Raw genomic sequence first — 20,192 nt, forward strand, 5'->3', positions numbered from 1 at the left:
GCACCTCACCTCACCCCCTGCACCTCACCTCACCCCCTGCACCTCACATCACCCCCCTGCACCTCACATCACCCCCCTGCACCTCACATCACCCCCTGCAGCTCATATCACCCCCCCTGCATCTCACATCACCCCCCTGCACCTCACTCCCCTGCACCTCACCCCCCCGCACCTCACCTCACCCCCTGCACATCACCCCTCCTGCACATCACCCCCCCCTGCACATCACCCCCCCCTGCACCTCACATCACCCCCCTGCACCACAGATCACGACGGAGAGCAGGCAGGACTGCGCGCGCTCGCAAGCGACGGGCACCGGAACTGCTGCACTGCTAGAGCGCGCAGTCTTGAGAGCGGGCTGGGCTCGGCTCGGCTGGCTCGCTCGACTCGGGGGTGGCGGATAGGGAGAGCGGACTCGGGGGAGGGAGAGCGGACTCGGGGGAGGGAGGAGGAGGAGGAGGGGGAAAGCCGCTGCCGCGGACTGCGTGTTGTGCAGGCCTGCATTAAAGGTACAGTAGTAAGTAATAGTATTCTTCTTTTGAGAGGGAACCGATTTGCAATGTTGTTTAAGGTTTCAGAAACATCCCTAAAAGTTACGATGTATCAGCTTTATAAATAGATACACAGTAAACAGGCCGCAGATCACTTCATTGGGTGTTTCCGTGAGCATCTGTGCCTTAAAGCAGCAATTCATGCCGTGTTAAAGTTGAAGAGGAGTAGTGTAGATAATGACGCTCAATATCAGTGTGTACACAAAATCATCTTTTGTAGTTGAGAAGATAATTGAAGATAGGAACACTATGATTTATCCATAAGATCATATAGGTAATATAGATTTAAGGGGGGGCAAAATAAAGACCTAGTGGTCAGTCAGCCCGACTACCGCAGAAGTGGTCAAAAATGCACACCCCTCTTAAAATATAAACATCCCCAATACAGGATCAAAGGTAGTAGTATAAGGGCTATTGCCCATTACGTGCCCTTGGGGGTATACTGAAGTCCAGAGAGCCAATAATGGATAGTGGTTCCACTGCGTGCAATCCTGAAGTGTAGAAGCAACAATTGAAGAGTAGAGCAAAGGTGCACTGCTACCGGAAGAAATCCTGAAGAAACAAATATCACGGGCTTTATCTAAGTCCCACGGGATGAAACGCGTTGGTCATGGTCATCTCCCTGTGAGTTTATGCATTAAACACCCTCAGTTTTATTTTTGGAGTTTGCCCGTGATATTTGTTTCTTCAGGATTTCTTCCGGTAGCAGTGCACCTATGCTCTACTCTTCAATCGTTTTAAAGTTGAAGACCAAGACCATTCTACATGTGTTTTTTTTTTATTTTTTAAATCAGTTCTCTACTGTGAGAAAATACTTGTAGCATTTTTTTTAAATCACTCTGATAGACATTTTTAATGTATTATAATGTAACAAGCATTTTTTGTTTCAATAACAACCATTTACAAAGTGACATCCCATTCCTCTTTTGCAACAGGTTCTGGCACACCCCATTTTGAGCCCTGCCCTCTCTCTAGCAGTGCACCAATTGTATCTTGTAACTGCCTGGTCACATGATCTTCCCCACAAAACTTTGCATCTTTGGTCCTCTTCTACTGCACTGACAGCCATTTAGTGAACCCCTGAGCCGAATCTTCTCCGATCAATCACAGGAGAACGGATCGATCAGCAAATTACTTATCCTTGTACTGATGCACATATTAAAGGAAAAAATACATGAAAAAGATAAATTAAAAAATAACCCCCAGCTTGGACTGCTGCGTTTAAAAATGTTAACACAGGATTGAAGCAGGGGGTCTTCAATTAATTTCCGCTCCGGGGACCTGCTGCTTCCTGTGATACTTACTTAGGGGGAGCCGGTAGCTGTTCCGGTGTAGGTTTAAAGCTCCCAGATCACACGGACCAATAGGAAGCCGGACCTGATGACGACACTGCTTCCTATTGGCCCACAGGGCACGGCAGCTTTGAAACACCAACATTACATGAACTCTGGCAGCCAAGCCATACTGGGGTAAGTATCGCCAGAAGCAGGGGTCCCCGGAGCTGAAATTAACAGGGTTCAGCTCCCTGGTTCAATCCAATGTAAAAAAAATGAAGAAGAAAAAACGGCATGGATTGGCGCTTTAAGAAGCAAAGCTATGGTTATTGCAAACATAAAAAAAATGTTCAGTTATTCTATAAACATAATCATGTATTGTTGAGTACTGGTAGTGCGAGCAGTGCTGTGCAAAGGGACATTGGCATGCAAAATGAGTTCTGCCACAAAGTGCTAACTATAATTTGTCGTTTCCCTCAGATATAGTGAGACAAACACTTGAAAGCCACGCATTTGACACTAAATGCAAGATTAATCATTCATTCATCTAATGATTTTATTAGGCCAAGCGTCAAGAAGCAAGCTGGGTGGAAAAAATAGAATCAAAGAGGTGGTTCCAGAATCCCAGTGTTCTCCTTTGAACCAACATCCAGTGAATAGCAATGGCTATTAGTGCTTGTTTATTAATCTTCACAAGGCTTATCATTAGCTTCAGCTTTCATTTGAAAAGACCTGTTCTCTTGACTCTGACGGTGACCTGATTCAGCGCTCACGCCAGTTTAGTCCCAGGGCACTCGTGCATGGAGACTGCCAAACAGCGCTGGGTTTGTGATTTCGGCTATAATCCGCCAGTGAATGAGCTAATGCTGTTAAACATATTCTATTTAGCATTTTTTTGCTTTGCACCACTGCCAGTTTTTTTTTTTTTGTCGTTTTTATTTTTTTTATTTTATTGTGTCACTTTACCCATTCCATTAAGGACTGGGATGAACATTTTGCATCTGTTCGCAAATCTGTTTAGTAATACAGCAGTGTCATTTGCACAGTGGCAATCTGGGCCAAAAATACTTCCTGTTTTGTTTTTTTGTTTTTATGAGGTGGTTCATTTGGAGATAACATAAACAACGCAAAAAAAAACAATGTTTGAGAGCACTAAAGCTTTCCTAAAATTGTTATTCACACTTGAGTACTTTAATGCAGCAATTAGCTATTTTGAATCCTGCGTAAAGCATTGAATTATAGTAGCCGTCTCTTTTCTGGGTATTCTTCCCCTGCCCCCCCCCCCCCCTTTTTTTTTTTTATTTTACTTCAGCTGGGTGATCTGACGGAGCATAACCACCCAGTATTTTATGTAGTCCATTACTACCATGTTTTTAATTCACAGGGTAAAGTTAAAGCACCAAAGCATGTGAAATCGTATGTGTTTTTTTTATTTTTTTATCAATTCCATAGTATTCGATAATAGTGATAGTTTATTTTTTAATTGTTTTGCTTTTTTCACTTAATGCCATTTTTAATGAGTTTTAAATCTCTTAGATTTCTAAAGCAGGTTTAGCCAACCTCCCCAGCAGTGCAATATCTTTGCAACACTTTCCTGTTTGTGATAATTTGTTGCCAATGTTCCCAGCTGTTTGAGCTGCAAGCTGTAACAATAGATACTGGTACCTTTGTGATCTAAGGCACAGCTCATACACTCCGCTTGTTTGTGAGATTGCGAGCTCTTAGCTTGCTGCGCGGTTGGAGCAAAAGCAATCCCTGCTCATAGTGCTGGTGGCGATACGGGGGCGTGGCGGACGCGTCACGAATCTGGGTTGCCCTCATTGGCTGAACCAGCTGACGTGACAACGCGTGAAAAGACACATTTCTTTGTCTCTTCAAATCTGTCGCGCCAGTGCCCCCTGTTGTGTGTGCACACGGAGCGGCCTCATAGGCATTAGCCAATTTGAGGTTGTTGCGCGAGAGTGCAATCACAGGCTGTATAATCTCATCCTAACGATACATTGTAGCTGCTGAGGAAAAAAGGGGGGGAGAGTATTATTGCTGCTTTAAATGTTCACTTTTTATCAAATCTGAAATATTAGGGATGTTATGATTCTAATGCTCAGATCGAACGTATGCACTTTGCATACTGTAGCAGTCTCCGAATGTAAGCAGCATTCATTGTCTTGCCAGCAGTGATGTATCCCACAGCCTGTTAACCCTACTAGGGATTCCGTTGCTAAAGAGCAATATCAGCAGAGACCGGCTCATGTGGTTTTTAATTGGGGCGCCCCCCTGCCCCCACCCAGCTTTTAAACGGTTACAAAGGATTGCTGCTATAGCCATGTAAGGAACCTGTGATGCACTGGTTTGCAGTGTGCAGCTGGTTGCTCTGGCAGTCAAAGAGTTAAGGCAGAGGTGATCATTTTGGGTCCCACGTGTGACCTTGATCAAGTAACTTCATCCTCCCAGTCCCCATGCCTTGAGTACCCACATCTTTGTGCAGGTGCCCTAGGCAGTCTCTAGATTTTGAAATCGGGATTTTGTCTTGTAGCAGCGGTGATGAAAAACCTATTGCGCTTCACAATTTCCCTTACAATCAGCTCACCTGACATTTCTCCAGTGGGAAAAGCAGGCTCAGTGTTGCTTGAAGGTGCCTTCGTAAGTATGAGGCCTAGTTAGGTCTCTCTCTCTCCTCTCTCCTCTCTCTCTCATTTGATTGTACTTGTAAAGGAAGAATGAGCTGGTGCCCTGCTGACAAAATTGTCCTCCTGAGTGGTATTAATTGCAGAGTGTCTTAGTTAACCAAGCTAGATGCTCAGAACGGCTGCCATTAAAACTCCAACTGGCTGTTTACAAGTGTGTGTAAGCATGTATGCCTGTGTGATATTATCCATCTAATTTACATACGTAAATATTACATTGCGGAGAGGAATTGTTTTTTCAGCAACACCATATCTTGCTGTGCTAGTAGTTTTTCGTACATGACAAATTGGCCTGTGTTTGGAGGCGCACGGGAATGTACTGTAGATAAGACCGTGGAGGAGAACATGTGTCTCAGTCCCGAATAGTGAGTTCATGCAAACTGAATAGTCTCGTTCTGGTCCGTTAGGAAGAACAGTTTACGTCAGGGCTCTTCAACTAGTCCTGCAAAGGAGCCAGTTCCGAAAATAGAAGTGGAAGGACCGCATTACTTATTGCAATGTGATTTTAGATCCATTTAAAGAATTCTAAATGATTATATTTCAACATTTTGCAAGCCTTGCAAGTGAGTTACAGCGTGAAAAACTGCACTTAGTTGCCTAAGCAACTCGTATGAAATTAGCCATAGCCTTTGGGTCATAAAATGCAGGTCCGAAAATTGTTATCAATTACACACATTGCGTGTCTGGTAGATGCCAGAGGCGTATAATACGTTCATTTTTGTACTATATTGGTATAGCTACAGTCATCGTATTATTTAAGCACTTTTTTCTTCAACATTACACTTTCAATGGCAAATTTGGGCTGATGTGATTTTCCACCACCCTGCTTTGTCTCTCCATTGCACAGAGCTGCTTTAGCTTTGACACATTGTTCTTTTAGTGCCACTTGGAACATAATATGACATTGCATGTAGACATTCTCAGATATACGTTTTTCACTGTATTTTTTATCACATTATGCATTGTGTATGTGTGTGTGTGTGTGTGTGTGTGTGTGCGCATGCGCGCGCGCGCTTGGTGACCGTCGTTTGATTGGAATTAATATACACTTTTGTGGGCTATGCATCATATCCATGGTTTCCAAAATATAACAACAAATATCCCAGCATTTATTATTGCATTAAGCATTTTTTGTTATGCATTGGCTTCATAATGTGTGTGTATTGAACTAATCCTACTGTAACCCCTTCACTACCAAGAAATGTGTTGCTAAGCACTTCCATTCACCCATAGCAAGCCGAAATCGGATTTGTATTGTGTGTGTTACTGGGAATCTATACCTATGGCATAATTGTAAGGTGTAGGCACGGTCTAATTAAACAGTATGGGCATGATGTAATTATAACGGGCAGGCATTGTAAAATTAGATTTAATCGTGTTTTATAGCTAGCTAAATTGGTATCACTTCACATTATTCTGTTCAATAATATTCCGGCCCCGCTGGCGACAATGGCTCATGAGTAATATTGTGGTAATAAAAACCGAGTCAAAAGCTGCCAGGCTGAGCAAAACCATTGGCAATTTATCAAAACTGTTAAATGAACGCATATTCAGCCCAGCCTAGAGCAATATTGTAAGCATCCTTTGCCGCCAGTGGCATCCGGCGTTGTACTTGTGATGTTTGCTCAGTTTACACTTGGAAGAAATCAGTTTCTCGCATGCCTTGTTGGTTTTTCTGGGAGGGGGGAGCGCACGACATCTTTTATTCATCCTGCATTGTCAGGTTATTTGGCGCTGTGTGTGTTCACCATGGTAAATCTCCTTCAAGGAAATCCCCTCTCTCCCTGTGTGAATAATCACATTTGAAAGGTTACCCCAGGTCAAGCCATGCTGTGGAACTGGAGCCTGCCTGCAGCCCGCCCTCAGCCCCCCCTCCTCTCTCCTCTGTTAATATATTTGAGGCCTTACACACTGTGGCTTCACGTGACCTCCCTTGCTTTTTATGAATGAGTTACATCAGGTTTGCCAGAGGAAATCCCTGGATCGCATGAACTTGAGGAAATTCATGGGACCCGTCAGTCACTCTAGCACACGTCCCCAGGGGATTAACAGAGCGAGGATTTGTAAAGCCACCGGAATAAAACGTACTGTAACATTACAGCACTTTTCTTTTTATCCCCTGCGCTCGTCCCAAGCCCTCCTCCCACAGACAAGCACAACACATTGAGGGGGCGTCATTATCATTTCTAAAGTTTGCTTTAATCTATAAACTGGAAGTTCTTGACCGCGCTAATCCTGCATTGAAGGGTTCAGTCTCACGTGGGACCCAAGTGCTTTTCAACTACTTGACTGATATCTAGTTAGTGAAATGATTTCAAATACAGTACTTTGTATAGATTTTACTACAATTTTTTTTTTGGGGGGGGGGGGGGTTCTCATTCATTTTTTGCAAACATTGTTTTTCTTGTTTCTTCCGACCCCAGGATAATGTAGATGGGGCACACCCCCTCTGTGTCAGATTACCAACTAGGGCAGGGGTGCTCAACTTCAGCCCTCAAGCCCCCCAACAGGTCAGGTTTTAAGGATATCCCAGCTTCAGCACAGGTGGTTCAATCAGAGGCACAGTTAAAGGCCTGTGCTGAAGCATGGACTGGGATTGAGCCACCTGTGCTGAAACTGGGATACATATATATTTAGGCACTGTACCGTGTATGATTTTCACTGGATGTGCTAAAACTGAGCTTTGTCTGTGTTTTATGTGCTGTCTCTGGTTTAAACTGAAACTGGGATATCCTGGAAACCAGACCTTTTGGGTTTTTTTGAGGACCAGAGTTGAGCAGCACTGAACAAGGGGACGGGTGCATGTGCTCTCCGAGTCTCTTCAGACTGAATCTCTCTTTGTTGGAGCTGAACAAGGTGTAGGTTATCATTGTTTATACCGGATTTTGTGCCATAACTGGCACAGTGTTGTTGTTTGTTTGTTCTCCCTTTAACTCCACATATTCATTGCCTGACCTTTTCTTTCAGGTTACCTTCTTTGATTGATAATGTTGCATTATTTTGGTGAATCAGAAGGCATTAATAAGCACGTGGTGTTTTTAATTTGATGTAAGCTTTTTTAGTGTACCCCCACACACACACAATAATGCAACGCTCGGCTTCTATCTCCAGTATTGGGTTTTCAGTTCCCTGTTCTAGCGTCCCCTGTTTGGTCACTGCTCTGAATAGTTACAAGTTCTGCTAATGTTCATTGAATAGTTACCAGTTGGGCGCCATGTTTTTTGTTGCCCAGCAGGTTCCCTCTCTCTTGCACTTGTAACCCTTTTGCAAACCTCTCTCTTGTCCCTCCCTCAGGATTTATCTGGCTCCATTGACGACTTGCCGACTGGAACGGAAGCGACGCTGAGCTCTGCTGTGAGCGCCTCGGGTTCCACCAGCAGCCAGGGGGAGCAGAGCAATCCCGCGCAGTCACCCTTCTCACCCCATGCCTCGCCACATCTCCCAAGCATCCAGGGTGGGGGTCCATCACCATCCCCCGTGGGCTCCCCTGTTGGAAGCAACCAGTCACGATCGGGGCCAATATCTCCTGCAAGCATCCCCGGTGAGTGCACTGTGTGCTGATGCAAAGGGCTTGATCACTTCAAGGAGTTTCCCTGCAAATATTGTTTTTAAAGCAATCCAACACATATAACTGAAGAATACATCATTCTGTAGTTTGTTTTTCGTCCTAATTATAGACATTGAATATGTGTGTATATATATTTTTTATATAGCGCAAACAGTGTGCTCAGTGCTTTTCAAAAGAGAGAGAAAAACCCAGTACAGGGAATTATAATACAAGTGCAACAACGTCAGACAAAAGGAAAGTACATCCCTGACCGTGGGACCTAAGTTACACTGTTCATTGTTTATACAGAAGGGAGGAAATGTAGCTGAAACCGTAGGAATGTCTTAGCCTAGTTTGTTGTGTTAGTTATTCTTCACTGGCAAAAGTACCATGCTAAAGAACTGAAAATTACTGCAGACAGCGTAAAAAGATTTTATCAAGTTTCTTTTTAACTATTAAACTTGGGCACTACCTTTTATTTGCTGGAACATGTTTCCATTTGGGATTCGTGCTTCTTTCCCCAGTCATTCTTTGTACAGTGATTTCAGCAGCTGTTTTCACTATGCCAAAGAGAAACAGGGTTTCTTATTTGACCCCGTGTAAATATTTCCACGCTGTGCCAATATACAAACGCTTCGGGGTGAAAAGAGCAGTATTTTTTTTTTTTGCTGAAGGTGCGACGTGAAAAAAATAAGGTCTTGTTGATTACTACAGTCACACTTCTGTCTCTCTGCATGTGTGATGCTTTTATACATGGATAATGGGGTAAGGTTTACAGTCTGCAAAGCCTTACAGGCCCTATGAGACAAACCTTAGCTTGCTACAAACAGCTCTGGAAGTCCAGCCATTAATCTTTTTTTTTTCTTGCTTTTTTAAAGAAATCTATTGTCGTGATAGTAAACAGGAAAACCATTGAATCCCTGTTTAAAAATTGTTTCATGGGTTAAATCTGATTGTTTTTCTTCCGCAGATATACTGGCCCTATGGCTGTAATGGTATTTAGTAAGTGGTTTTGGAAGGGTACTGTGAAGAGATGTATCTGCACTTAAACTCTGTTCAGGCTCTTCTAATGTATAATAGTAATTGTGGCAGCTCCTTTCAAAGGCACTTATGCAATGTAGTGGGAAGCCGGGTAAGGCACCGTTACTGCTTCCTTAGCTTTTATTCTAGTGCGGTGATTCTGAACAGGTAATCCTCAGGGGTTCGTGAGGGGTCTCCAAGGTGTTCGCCCTCAAAAATATGTAATGGGGGATCGCTGGCAGTAGAGGGAGTTTCTGAGCCAGTGTGGGGACTGCGCACTTAGGCCGGGGCCATGGTAAAAAATACAGCGCTGTGCCAGGAAACTTACCTCCTGCATCCGGCATGTGTGGGGCTTTGGTAGACGCTTCCGCAGGCGTGCGGAGGCGTGTGTAATTGCAGCCGACAGATTCATTTAATTTTTCGCGCTGAGGGAAGCGGAGGGCCGGTCACGTGACTGGCAAAAGCCAATAGTACTCCGTGACGTCGGCGCCGTGACATGGCGTTGCTAGCCCCGCCTCAAAGTGCGCTCGCTGATGCTTAGGCCAGGACACAAAAAAGCTCCTGCTTGAGCAGGAGAGCATGAGCGTCAACGCGACTCAGCGCTGTATTTTTTACCATGGCCCCAGCCTTAGGTGCCAAACTGCACCTTAGCGTGGGTGGTATAGCTGGCAATTACAGCAGGAGCTTCTAAAGTTGCTTCCCACAATGCTTTGCATCCACAGAAGTAAGGCATTGTGGGGGGGTGGTGACTTTGGAAGCTCCTGCAGTGATTGGCAGCAGTACCACCCATGCTGTCTGCACACATGTAGGTGCAGTTTGGGGCCTTACTAAGCATGTGTTCCCCAGTGCCGTCTTAACGCATGGGCACGCTGGGCAGTTGCCCGGGGGCCCCACGAGCATGGGGGCCCCATGCTAATCTATGCACAGACCAGAATTTAACATTCAAATCTACCGCTAACTCGGTAGAAGGTGAAAAATTACGACTTGTAGCAGAGAGTTGGCAGGGCCCAGTGCACTGCTTTGCCCGGGGGCCTATAATGCGGTTAAGATGGCCCTAGTGTTCCCCCCCCACCAGGGCATTAAGTGATCTGTGACAACCCGTTGCTTGGGACACCATTCCAGCTTTTTTTACAGGAAGTGACATTCAGTGAAGGTTCAAGATTGGCTCCTGAAAACTCACATAACTATAAACGTTATGACATGATAATCAGTCTTTTGTATTCTACAGTAGACTTACCTCACATAGGCGTAAATCCAGTTATATTTTATATTAAAATACTAGAAATATCTCTTGTGAAGAGGCCTTACGGGAATTTTTGCATCAATATTTCATGGTATACTGATGACATCTTTGCAAACCTACTACTATCCTCTCTCATTCTCACTTTGTGGCCCTATTCACAATATTTTTAAGCCATCTTCCCCTTGCTCGGAAAGATTTAATCCGCCATCAAATAAATGAAGCTTGAATCCTCATAAGCAGCACGGGGAAGACAATTTAATAGCACATTGAATAGGGGACCAATAGAGTAGTCAATTGCAGTGCAAATTCTGTGTAATAGTCCGCTGACTGTTTCCTACGTGGCAATGTTAAGATAGAGCATCATTAATCCAATGCAATTTTTGATGGAACCTGCTATACGTTATTTAAAAAAAAAACCATTGCAAGAGAATGAAGAAAATGGGTGCTCGTACCACTTAGGAACCTGCCGGTCCTGATAACGATCCTCAGTGATCAGACTGAAAGGTTGGCATAGTGCAAGTTTACACTAATTAGTATATTATAGGCATTTGAGCACTTTCATTTCGTGTTGGAGTGCTGCTACTTTTTTGATTATATACTTAAGCTAGAGAGTCAGCCAATGACAAATCCTTTTTACAACTATAGGTGTATAGGACACTACTAAATCGAATATGGGATCCACAAGACTAAGATGTATTTTTTTTGTCTCAGATATTTCCCAGCGTAGGCTTTGAGTGAGGCAATTCTGACCCCGATCACAGTGCATTTCATGACGTTGATTATTCTTGATTTGTTACGCTTCTTGATGTGGTTTCTAACTGGTGTGTGAGAAGTGCATGTCATTTTTGAGTTTGGAATTCTTATCTTGATAGCAAGAGGCATCAAAGCGTGTAAGCTTTGCTAGTCTTTGTGATGTCATTAGAACTCTAACATGGAATGTGATCTTGTTACCACGGCTTTTAGGTCTGAAACATTAGTTCTCTTTTATTCAGTAAACTCTTATGGAGTAGTGAGCTCTTACCCAAATGTGGACCTTATGGATGTCACATGGTAGTAATTTCCTGATTCCAGATACTACTGTTTGCCATGTCATCAGACAACAAGGTAAGAATGCTTAAAAGCTAATTACCGTACACATTATTGGGCAATTAGTCAAATCAAATGAAGCCATCAAGACCACTTGATCACCATTATATTCATCTGGAGAGTAGTTCTCACACCCAAGACATGCTTACAAATGAGACATATAGCTCACTTTATATTTCCTAGTAGGATATGTTTATACAAGTCATTATGTACAGCAGCTGAGCTTGGACTTGATCTGTATCACATTCCCAAGCTTTTGCCAGGTATTGGGATGTCACATGATGATAGTGCACTGCTGAGCGTGTTGTGGTTTAATGAAGCAGTTATTGGTACAATAAGATGAAGGTTTTATGGAAGGTCAGAAGTATTCAGAGGTCTTCAAATTTTGATCCCTGGATTACTTATGGCCTTTAGCATGTTCCCCCAAATACTTAAAAAAGCACTTCAGGCAGTATTCTCTTGCACAACATTTATTAATCACAAAAAAAAGCTTTAGAAAGAATCCCTGAAACAATCCTCTGAAAACCGCCTCCACCTACCCCCCCCCCCCCACCCAACAGGTCAGGTTTTCAGGATATCCCTGTCTCAGCACAGGCGGTTCAATCAGTCCCTGCTTCAGCAGAGATGGCTCAATCAGTTCCTGCTTCAGCACAGGTGGCTCATTCCAGAGGCTCAGTCTTTAACTGAGCCAGCTGTGCTGAAGCTGGGTTATCCTGAAAACCTGATCTGTTGGGGGGCCTAGAGGACTAGAGTTGAGCTCCCTTGGGGTAAGGGACTTTCATAGGAAGTGCTTGGAATTTCCACCTAGCACGAGTAGGAGAACTACAGCATTATCTATTTGTATGGGCAAAACGTTGGCTGCTCTGTGCTCTACTCACCATTAAAAAAATAAATCTCTCTTCTTTGTACCATTGTAAAGTCATGTTGCTGCTGTTTTAGCAATTCTAACCTTGTTTAAATTCTGGAGTTGAATGTTGGAGATATCAGCGTCTGAGAACCGGCCTCCCTGGAAGGTTAAAATGGCCGCTGCCGTTCACTTAAGACAAACAGATGTATTGCTTAAAGCAAGAAATATATCAGCCCAGTCTGAGCGATCAGGTTATGTTATGACTTCATTTTAGATTTAAGGGGGGGGAATTGCTCAGAATTATTTGTATAATCTAGAATGTTCATGTATATACAGCAGGGCCCCGCTTCTCGCCGTTAGATCGTAAAATGCACAGAACGGGCTGTTGCACCCGGCACGCATGCGCAGACCGTAATTTGCGCACGCAGACCGTAGGTCGCGCATGCGCAGAACGGTGAAAATGCCGGTTTGCGCATGCATAGACCCGAAAATCGCCGGATCCGCTTTCTGGCGATTTTCACTATACGGCGGGCCCCTGGAACGGAACCCGCCGTATACCCGGGGCCCTCCTGTATATATCTTTTTACGAGACCGGACATTTCTCTATTGTACCGCTTTTTGGAACTTCATTTCGCCACGTTTTTATAGAGGGGGATTAACAGGACATACATTATTATTACAGCAACCTGCTGGTGTATAGTTAGTCAACACTATTTGCTAAAGTAGCACAAAAGATTTGATCCACCTGTAAATCAGATGTAGGTTTTTGTACTGTGACTAATTCCACCTTAACCAGCGGCGAGAGCTGACGCAGCACATCATCAAAATGCACGGCTGCTGCCAGACTGTGTAGCGAATGCTAATTTCATTTGTCTTGCTTCCCGTGCCAAATCGTACCAGTTTACTAACAAAGCAAAAATGTAAATAAGGCAAACGGCTTCATTTATTCCTTTATTTTCTCTTTATTGGCCAAAGTCGTCCGTCAGCTCTTTCCAACATGCATTGCCATGCCTCAGCAGTGCAGCGCCCTTTAAATATTAAGCAGGGCCACAAGGTCACAGAGAGAATGCTGAGAGGGGGCATTGGGAAGCTTCAAATCATCCTTGTTTTTTTTAAAGGTGGTTGCGCACTAGAAGTTGGTTGTGTTTGCACGTTGCTTGTACCTTTAAACCCTTACATTGACAGAGAAGCCTACCACATGCACTGCAGAATCACCTGGTAACATAGGGGTGTATGCCAATTGTGCGGTTTAACCCCTTCACTGCCAAAGGGACCAGCCATGCCACAGCTAGTGAAAGGCAGGTTTGACTGAATTGTATTATTATTCCTATTTCTCATATAGCTACCACACTGTACCGAACCTTCGACAATATTTCAACTAACTCTTTTACAGGGATGCATTATTATTGTTTTTTAAGTGATTATTGATTTGTCAAACTCTTAGCCGAGCAGCCAGGAAACATCTGTCTTCTCCTCCGTCTTTCCCTCGCTCTTGCTTGGCTGTGGAATATTTCCAGACCAGGTTTTTGATCTACGTGTTGAATAAAATTGCAGCCAGGTACATTGCATTGTTCCGTAACCCTTTAAAGCACAGTTGGTAGACCTTCTGACCCTTCAAGTCAGCCCCAATAAATATCTCTTTCTGGTTTATTAAAGTAGCTGCCCATTCAAGTTTTTTCGTCTTCGCATTATGCTGAGCAGCACAAGGGCATCTCAATGCTCATCACTGTCCAAAACATGCTTTGTGTTAAAGAAAAATAATACTTAAAAAATGGCCGCACCCCTCTGTGTGAAGTCGTCTCCTTGAGCAAAGGGTAAAAAAATAAATAAAAATAATGCACATACTGTATGGAATTGTACGGACACCAGTCTCTTGTTGAAGTACACTCTTATCATTCAAACTATGAAGGTCTCTAATGTTAGCCCCCTAGGGCAGTGGTTTGCAACTTTTTTTGGTTAAGGAACCCTATCATTCTATTTTAAAATCTGTGGAACCCCAACCCTCTCTAATAGCGCGTCTGAGATCAGATGCATTGTAAGGGACCCCGACCCTCTCAAATAGCGCGTCTGAGAACAGATGCATTGTAAGGAACCCCGATCCTCTCTAATAGCGCGTCTGAGAACAGATGCATTGTAAGGGACCCCGATCCTCTCTAATAGCGCGTCTGAGATCAGTTGCATTGTAAGGAACCCCAACCCTCTGTAATAGCGCGTCTGACATCAGATGCATTGTACATTTTTCTGTAGTTGGTACCATTTTCAAATGACCTGAAAATTGCAGGGAACCCTTTAGGGACGCCTGGGGAACCCAAGAGTTCCTAGGGACCCCTGTTGAAGAACACTGCCCTAGAGGTTTCACAACTTACATGGATGGAAATTGAAACGCTACCTCTCTCTGTGATGGGGACAGCCATATTATCCATTTTAATATCCTTTCCATTGAGCAGTTTTGAGGTTGTGTTTGAATGATATACACTTAAAGAACATGGAAATAAGTCGGTCCCTGGTATTGCATGGCTTACTTGGCAAGCGGCATGTTGCTTGAAATAGCTTTGCTCCATGTATTTTTAATCAGATTTTAGTTACAATTCAAGCAGAGGGTCACTTAACACCTTTCCTCCAAGAGACCCAATTTGCACCTCAGCTGTGGTAGCAGCTCTTGGCTTTTACAAGCTTTCAAATTGGGGGTTGAACTGAGGCTTCAGAGAGGTGCATTTACCATCACATAATCACTTCCTTATGAACCATTGATCCTGATGAAGCATTTTATGTACAGTGTGACCTTGAGCAACTGCAGCAAAAAGCGGTATGGAATATGTCTTCAGCGTCCCCATACACGTGAGCTCCTTCTCTGTACTATACAGGGCCATTCATACAAATGGTTGGATCTATTCTGTGTATTTGGAGGCACTGGGATTGCCACCGCAGAGGGTTTTCTGGGTAAATAATTTTTGTGTGTTACATGTCAAACACAAAAATTGGTGTGCTTTAAAAAAATGTTTAGCACTTGTAGCCTAGTCCCCTGGCTATCATCTTTTCTGTGGCCCTAACAGTATAAATCCTGTTAGACACAGACACTGTGGGGGATAAGGTCTCTCATGGAGGCCCAGCTTGTTGGTGCAGCCTGGATACACACTTGCTGTATCCAGGGGCTGGCCTAACAACAACCAGAGAGTGTCTTCCCTGGGGAGGATACTGGCTGGGTCACATGCCCATGATGTGATGCCTGTCAGTATCGGACCTGCCCTGTTACGGGGCAGGGTTACAAGCCCCTCCCCTGTGGTACAAAAGCTGACACTCTCCCAGAAGTCAGGAGGTTCCTTCCCGTCCCCAGTGGAGTGGATACTTTTACCCCATATCCCATCAGGGGGTAAAGGGAGCTAAGGAGGGGCCTGCAGGGCCTCAAGTCCGGTGGGTCTGCTCCAGGCAACATCTATGCTGTAACCAGAATGATGCCAATAAATATCCGGTTGCATACATCTGTTGTGGCCTGTATCAATGGAATACTGAGTTGCCAGTGAGGACCATCCTGGCTGCACCAGGATCCTCGCCGGCTGGAGGCGCTGCGCTACCAGGATCATCACTGAGAGCCTGTCCTGATGCCTCCCCATACCATCGCGGAGTTCTCAGGCCTTCTGTTCCACCTCACAGGTATGCACCGCACCAGAATACACCAGTAGCTCTATGATCTCAATTTTTTCCCGTTTTCTTTGATCATTAGGTTAGACTTTGCCCAACATGTACTAATAAGTACAGTGGAATAAATACATAGGACATTTTCAATGGGACCTGAGATAATAATATTGTGTGTATGTATATATAATCTCTGACGACGTATGCAGCGATGTACATAGAGTTTTCCTGGCACAATGCGTCCCTGCCCTGTAAGGCTTAAATTTTAATTTTGGAAGCTCAGTAAGTTGTCCAAAGCCACAAGGATCCAACACTAGGAGTGTAACTTGGCTCATCCACTTCAAAGGCAGTGACATTGCTAGTTCCATGTGAGTTCCAGTTATGTTATAAACTCATATAGACACCATAGCTAAATAAACGAGGCAGGCATATTTTTTTACATTCCCCAATAAAAGCCTAAATGAAATGGGGTTGAAAGGTACAAAACCCAGTAATACTCTCTACACATAACACTAAAAAAGTGAAATATTAAAGTCGAATAAGGGAGACCAGGGCATTGCTAAATAATTCATATAATGTACAATATTATTTACTTTAATGTAGATTTATTATTATTATTATCACACTGAAAAGGATATTTCCCCAATATCCTCAAATTCCCATGTTTGTTGCTGTCCTATTGCAGGACAGGTAATATGGCATCAGCAGCCTTTTAGTATTTGGGAGCTCCAATAATGTACTTTTTGTGCAATTTGTTTTTTCAAGCGGGTAACCTATTAATTTTCAGGAGGTTGGGAGTGTTTAGTTGTTCGGCACAGTATTTCTTTACGTTGGCAATGCTTATGTGTGCTGGAGGTCACCCGACACTAAACCGCTGCTTCAATCACCAAAAGATAAAAACATGGAAGCATTTATATGCACCATCGCAACTAGATGTGATTCATAGTTAATAAACCAGTGTGTATGAATGTGTGTGTGTGTGTGTGTGTGTGTGTATATATATATTTTGATGTCTCCATTACAATGTAGGATCTTGTGTCCCAGATTAAGGCAGGAAACCTGGTATTTCTCTATATGGGGTTTATTTACAGGGTTAAATAATTCACTAACAGGCCCACCATCCCTTTAAGTCAAAACAACTCATAAAATAAACGCCTACTCCTCTTAGGAGACTAACCACATGCAGCTTCTGCCCTTACTAACTGGATGGACAGTTAAGCTGATTACCACCCCAAAACAGGTACTACAGTATTTTAGCTAAACATACATCGTCTCTGCACACATCAATATAGTGTTTCTCTTATCTGTTATTCCAATGTTAAGGACAGGACATCCCTGCTTCAGCACGGTCTCGCATCCTTCCTTCCTCTTCTTTTGATTAAGACCCAGGCAGTCCCAGCAGACTCTGCAACCACCATCCAGCGGGTCTAGGAGACTGTGCCAGCTTCCACAGCTGGGGAGAACTCTTCTCTGTCCCCCTTCTCTGGGAACAGCAATCTCTCTCAGCATGGCAGCTCCCTGTATCTGCCTTAAAACACTTCCTTGTTCATTCAGACCAGGCTGATTAGCTGCACCTGAGGGTAGCTTATCCAGGGGAAATTAACTCCATGTACGCTGGAAAGTCCCCTAGCCCTATTCCAACACCTAAAGAGTGATTGCATCTATATATACATACCTGTATATATACAGGTGGGAAAAAGAAAGTACACCCTCTTTGAATTCTATGGTTTTACATATCAGGACATAATAACAATCATCTGTTCCTTAGCAGGTCTTAAAAATAGGTAAATACAACCTCAGATAAACAACAACACATGACCTATTACACCATGTCATGATTTATTTAACAAAAATAAAGCCAAATGGAGAAGCTATGTGTGAAAAACTAAGTAGGGAAAGCTGACTACACTGTAACGTTCGCCCTCACTTACTGCATGGCCAGCTAAGGTTCACAAGCCAAAACATGCCCTGGCATATGCAACAATCTACACAGTCTTTGCACACGGCAATAACAAAGGGTTTTTGCTCATCTGTGTGTCAGTCCTCCGGGAGCAGATGTCCCTGCTCCAGCACTGCCTTGTCGTCCTTTCCTTCTATGGGGAACTCGGCCCTACATGAGCCCAGAGAAACTCTCCTCTGTAGGTTCCTCTGTAACAAGCTTCCACAGCTGGGTAGCACTTCTATCTGTCCCCTTCTCTGGGGAAAACAGTCTCTTTCTGTGCATGGCAGCTTTCAGTCTTTTAAAACACTTCCTCGTTTCACTGAGGAGCCCAGCCCCTAATTAATCAGATTTCAGCTGCTGCTCTCTTTCTCTGAGGAGATGAACTTTGTGTAGACTGGAAAGCACACTTCACTGTTCCAGCTCCTAGAGGACAGTGATGATAATATATATATGTGTGTATATATATATATATATATTTATATATATTTATATATATATATATATATATATATAATACACACACACACATACACACAGGGCTCGACAAATGAACTCGTCCCCTCTCCTGGGGCAAGTGCATTTTACCTGCTTGCGAGTGTTACCGGTGTCGTGGTGTGGCATCTCCCGGCATTCTACTGATTCCGCCCCAGCAACTTCCGTGTCTCCACTGCAGCTCCTGTAATGACTCCGCCTTGCCATGATATCGGGACGCTAAGTGACGTCAAGACATCACGTAGCGTCAAGTTGTCATGGTAACTTGATGTTGCACGACGTTACTTAGCATCCCGTTATCATATGACGCCGCAAAGACATCTTTACGGGAGCTGCAGCCGAGACACAGAAGTTCCTGGAGAGGAATCAGTAGAATGCTGAGAGTTTCTTTGGGGGGGGGGGGGGGGGGCGTGAATGACTTTTTTTGGGGCGAGTGGGTTTTTGTGGAATTTGTTGAGCTATATATATATATATATATATATATATATATATATACACGCGCACACGCACACGCACAAGGTCATCCCTTGTACAGATGAGGATTATCTAATTGGCAAGGGATCTGTCTTCCTCCTCCAAATGTTTTCATTTAAGCATCAGTATCCATTACTTCCACTTTTGGCTTCTCCATAGAATGAATTCCTGCCATGGCTAATCTCAGAAACGGTAGCATGCGAGTGATTGGCAAGCAGACCTGGAAAATAGAACTTTCAACATTCTGGATGCATCAGTGGTTTTCTTAAAAAGTAACACACACAATATCAGCTTAGTGTTCTGTAATCCTTTTGGTGATCTACATTTTTTATAAACTTACAGTGGTTTCCAGATATGAACTGTAGATTTAAGTTCATTTTTTGGGCTCATCCAAGTCTGTAAGATTATATACAGTAGTCATATCTATCTATGCATCTTCATAACAGGAGAGCGCAGAACCCTTGAAACAAGGTGACATTTGTTCTAGACACATTTCTTGAAAAATATTGGCTATGTTAATATTAAAACTATCACTGTCTATGCATGAGAAGGAACACCAGTGATACAAATTTCTGACAAACGGCCTGTAGTTAATTGAATTTGGTAGTGATTAAGAGCCTGTATTAAATTGCGAGTTTTTAAGTAATTTGTAAGACTTTCGGAGGGGTCAATGTAATAAGTATATTCTGGTTATGAGAGAGTGGAAACTGACACAGGTTTGGCTACATTTTTGGGTGAACATATTGGAAATTCATAAATCCCCCAATTTCCCCAAAAAGTACTCACAAAGATTTTTCCGTGCGTGTATAACATAACCAGGTAGTAGAAAGCTTATGAGAGAGAAAGCATGACAGACATGTGAATTAAATATATACATGTACATTACAGATAGGGGTGTAGTCATTTTAAAATATATTCTATTTTCGCTCTTAAAAAAAATAAATTACAAAATATATTTAAAACCAAATAGAAAAAGGGGGGTAACCCCCAGGTGGTGCTCTAAATGTGCAAGGTTATCAATAAAGTACTCAGAAAAAATGCTTGGGTGAGTCGGTATGAAGGATAAAGCGTTATCCGAGTGTCCCGTGGGTATAGCCGATGGTGTGTGTGGGCCTGAATCACCCCCACCTCACCTGTGTAGAGCCGGGGAAAAGTTCCAACCACGCCGATAATACTCACCCCCCAGATGACAGATGGGGTAGAAACCTCCTCAGCCGAACGTGCGGCAACCCGGTATGAGTGGACAAGCAGATGGTAGTAGAGACCTGCAAGCAGAGTCTCCCGCCGCCTTACCGGGTGCCAGATGGATATCCCGCGATGTACCGGTCCGTTGCTGTCGGGGGGTTGGTGGCTGCTGGTTGAAGGACGAGGACGATCCACTCCTCGGTGATGTCTCCGT

At 43.6% G+C, this 20,192-nt stretch overlaps 1 protein-coding gene across 14 annotated transcripts in view; it reads left to right on the forward strand.

The window, feature by feature from the left end:
- Positions 1 to 20,192, forward strand: part of ARID1B (AT-rich interaction domain 1B) — a 398,185-nt gene that overhangs the window by 280,782 nt on the left and 97,211 nt on the right. For all 14 annotated transcript variants that reach the window (XM_075596966.1, XM_075596968.1, XM_075596967.1 and 11 more), the window contains one exon: positions 7,804 to 8,050. In XM_075596966.1, coding sequence (XP_075453081.1) covers positions 7,804 to 8,050 — 247 coding nt within the window. The remainder of the gene's footprint in view (positions 1 to 7,803; positions 8,051 to 20,192) is intronic.

Source organism: Ascaphus truei, chromosome 4 (genome assembly GCF_040206685.1).
Source record: "Ascaphus truei isolate aAscTru1 chromosome 4, aAscTru1.hap1, whole genome shotgun sequence".
NCBI classification, from domain to species: domain Eukaryota; kingdom Metazoa; phylum Chordata; class Amphibia; order Anura; family Ascaphidae; genus Ascaphus; species Ascaphus truei.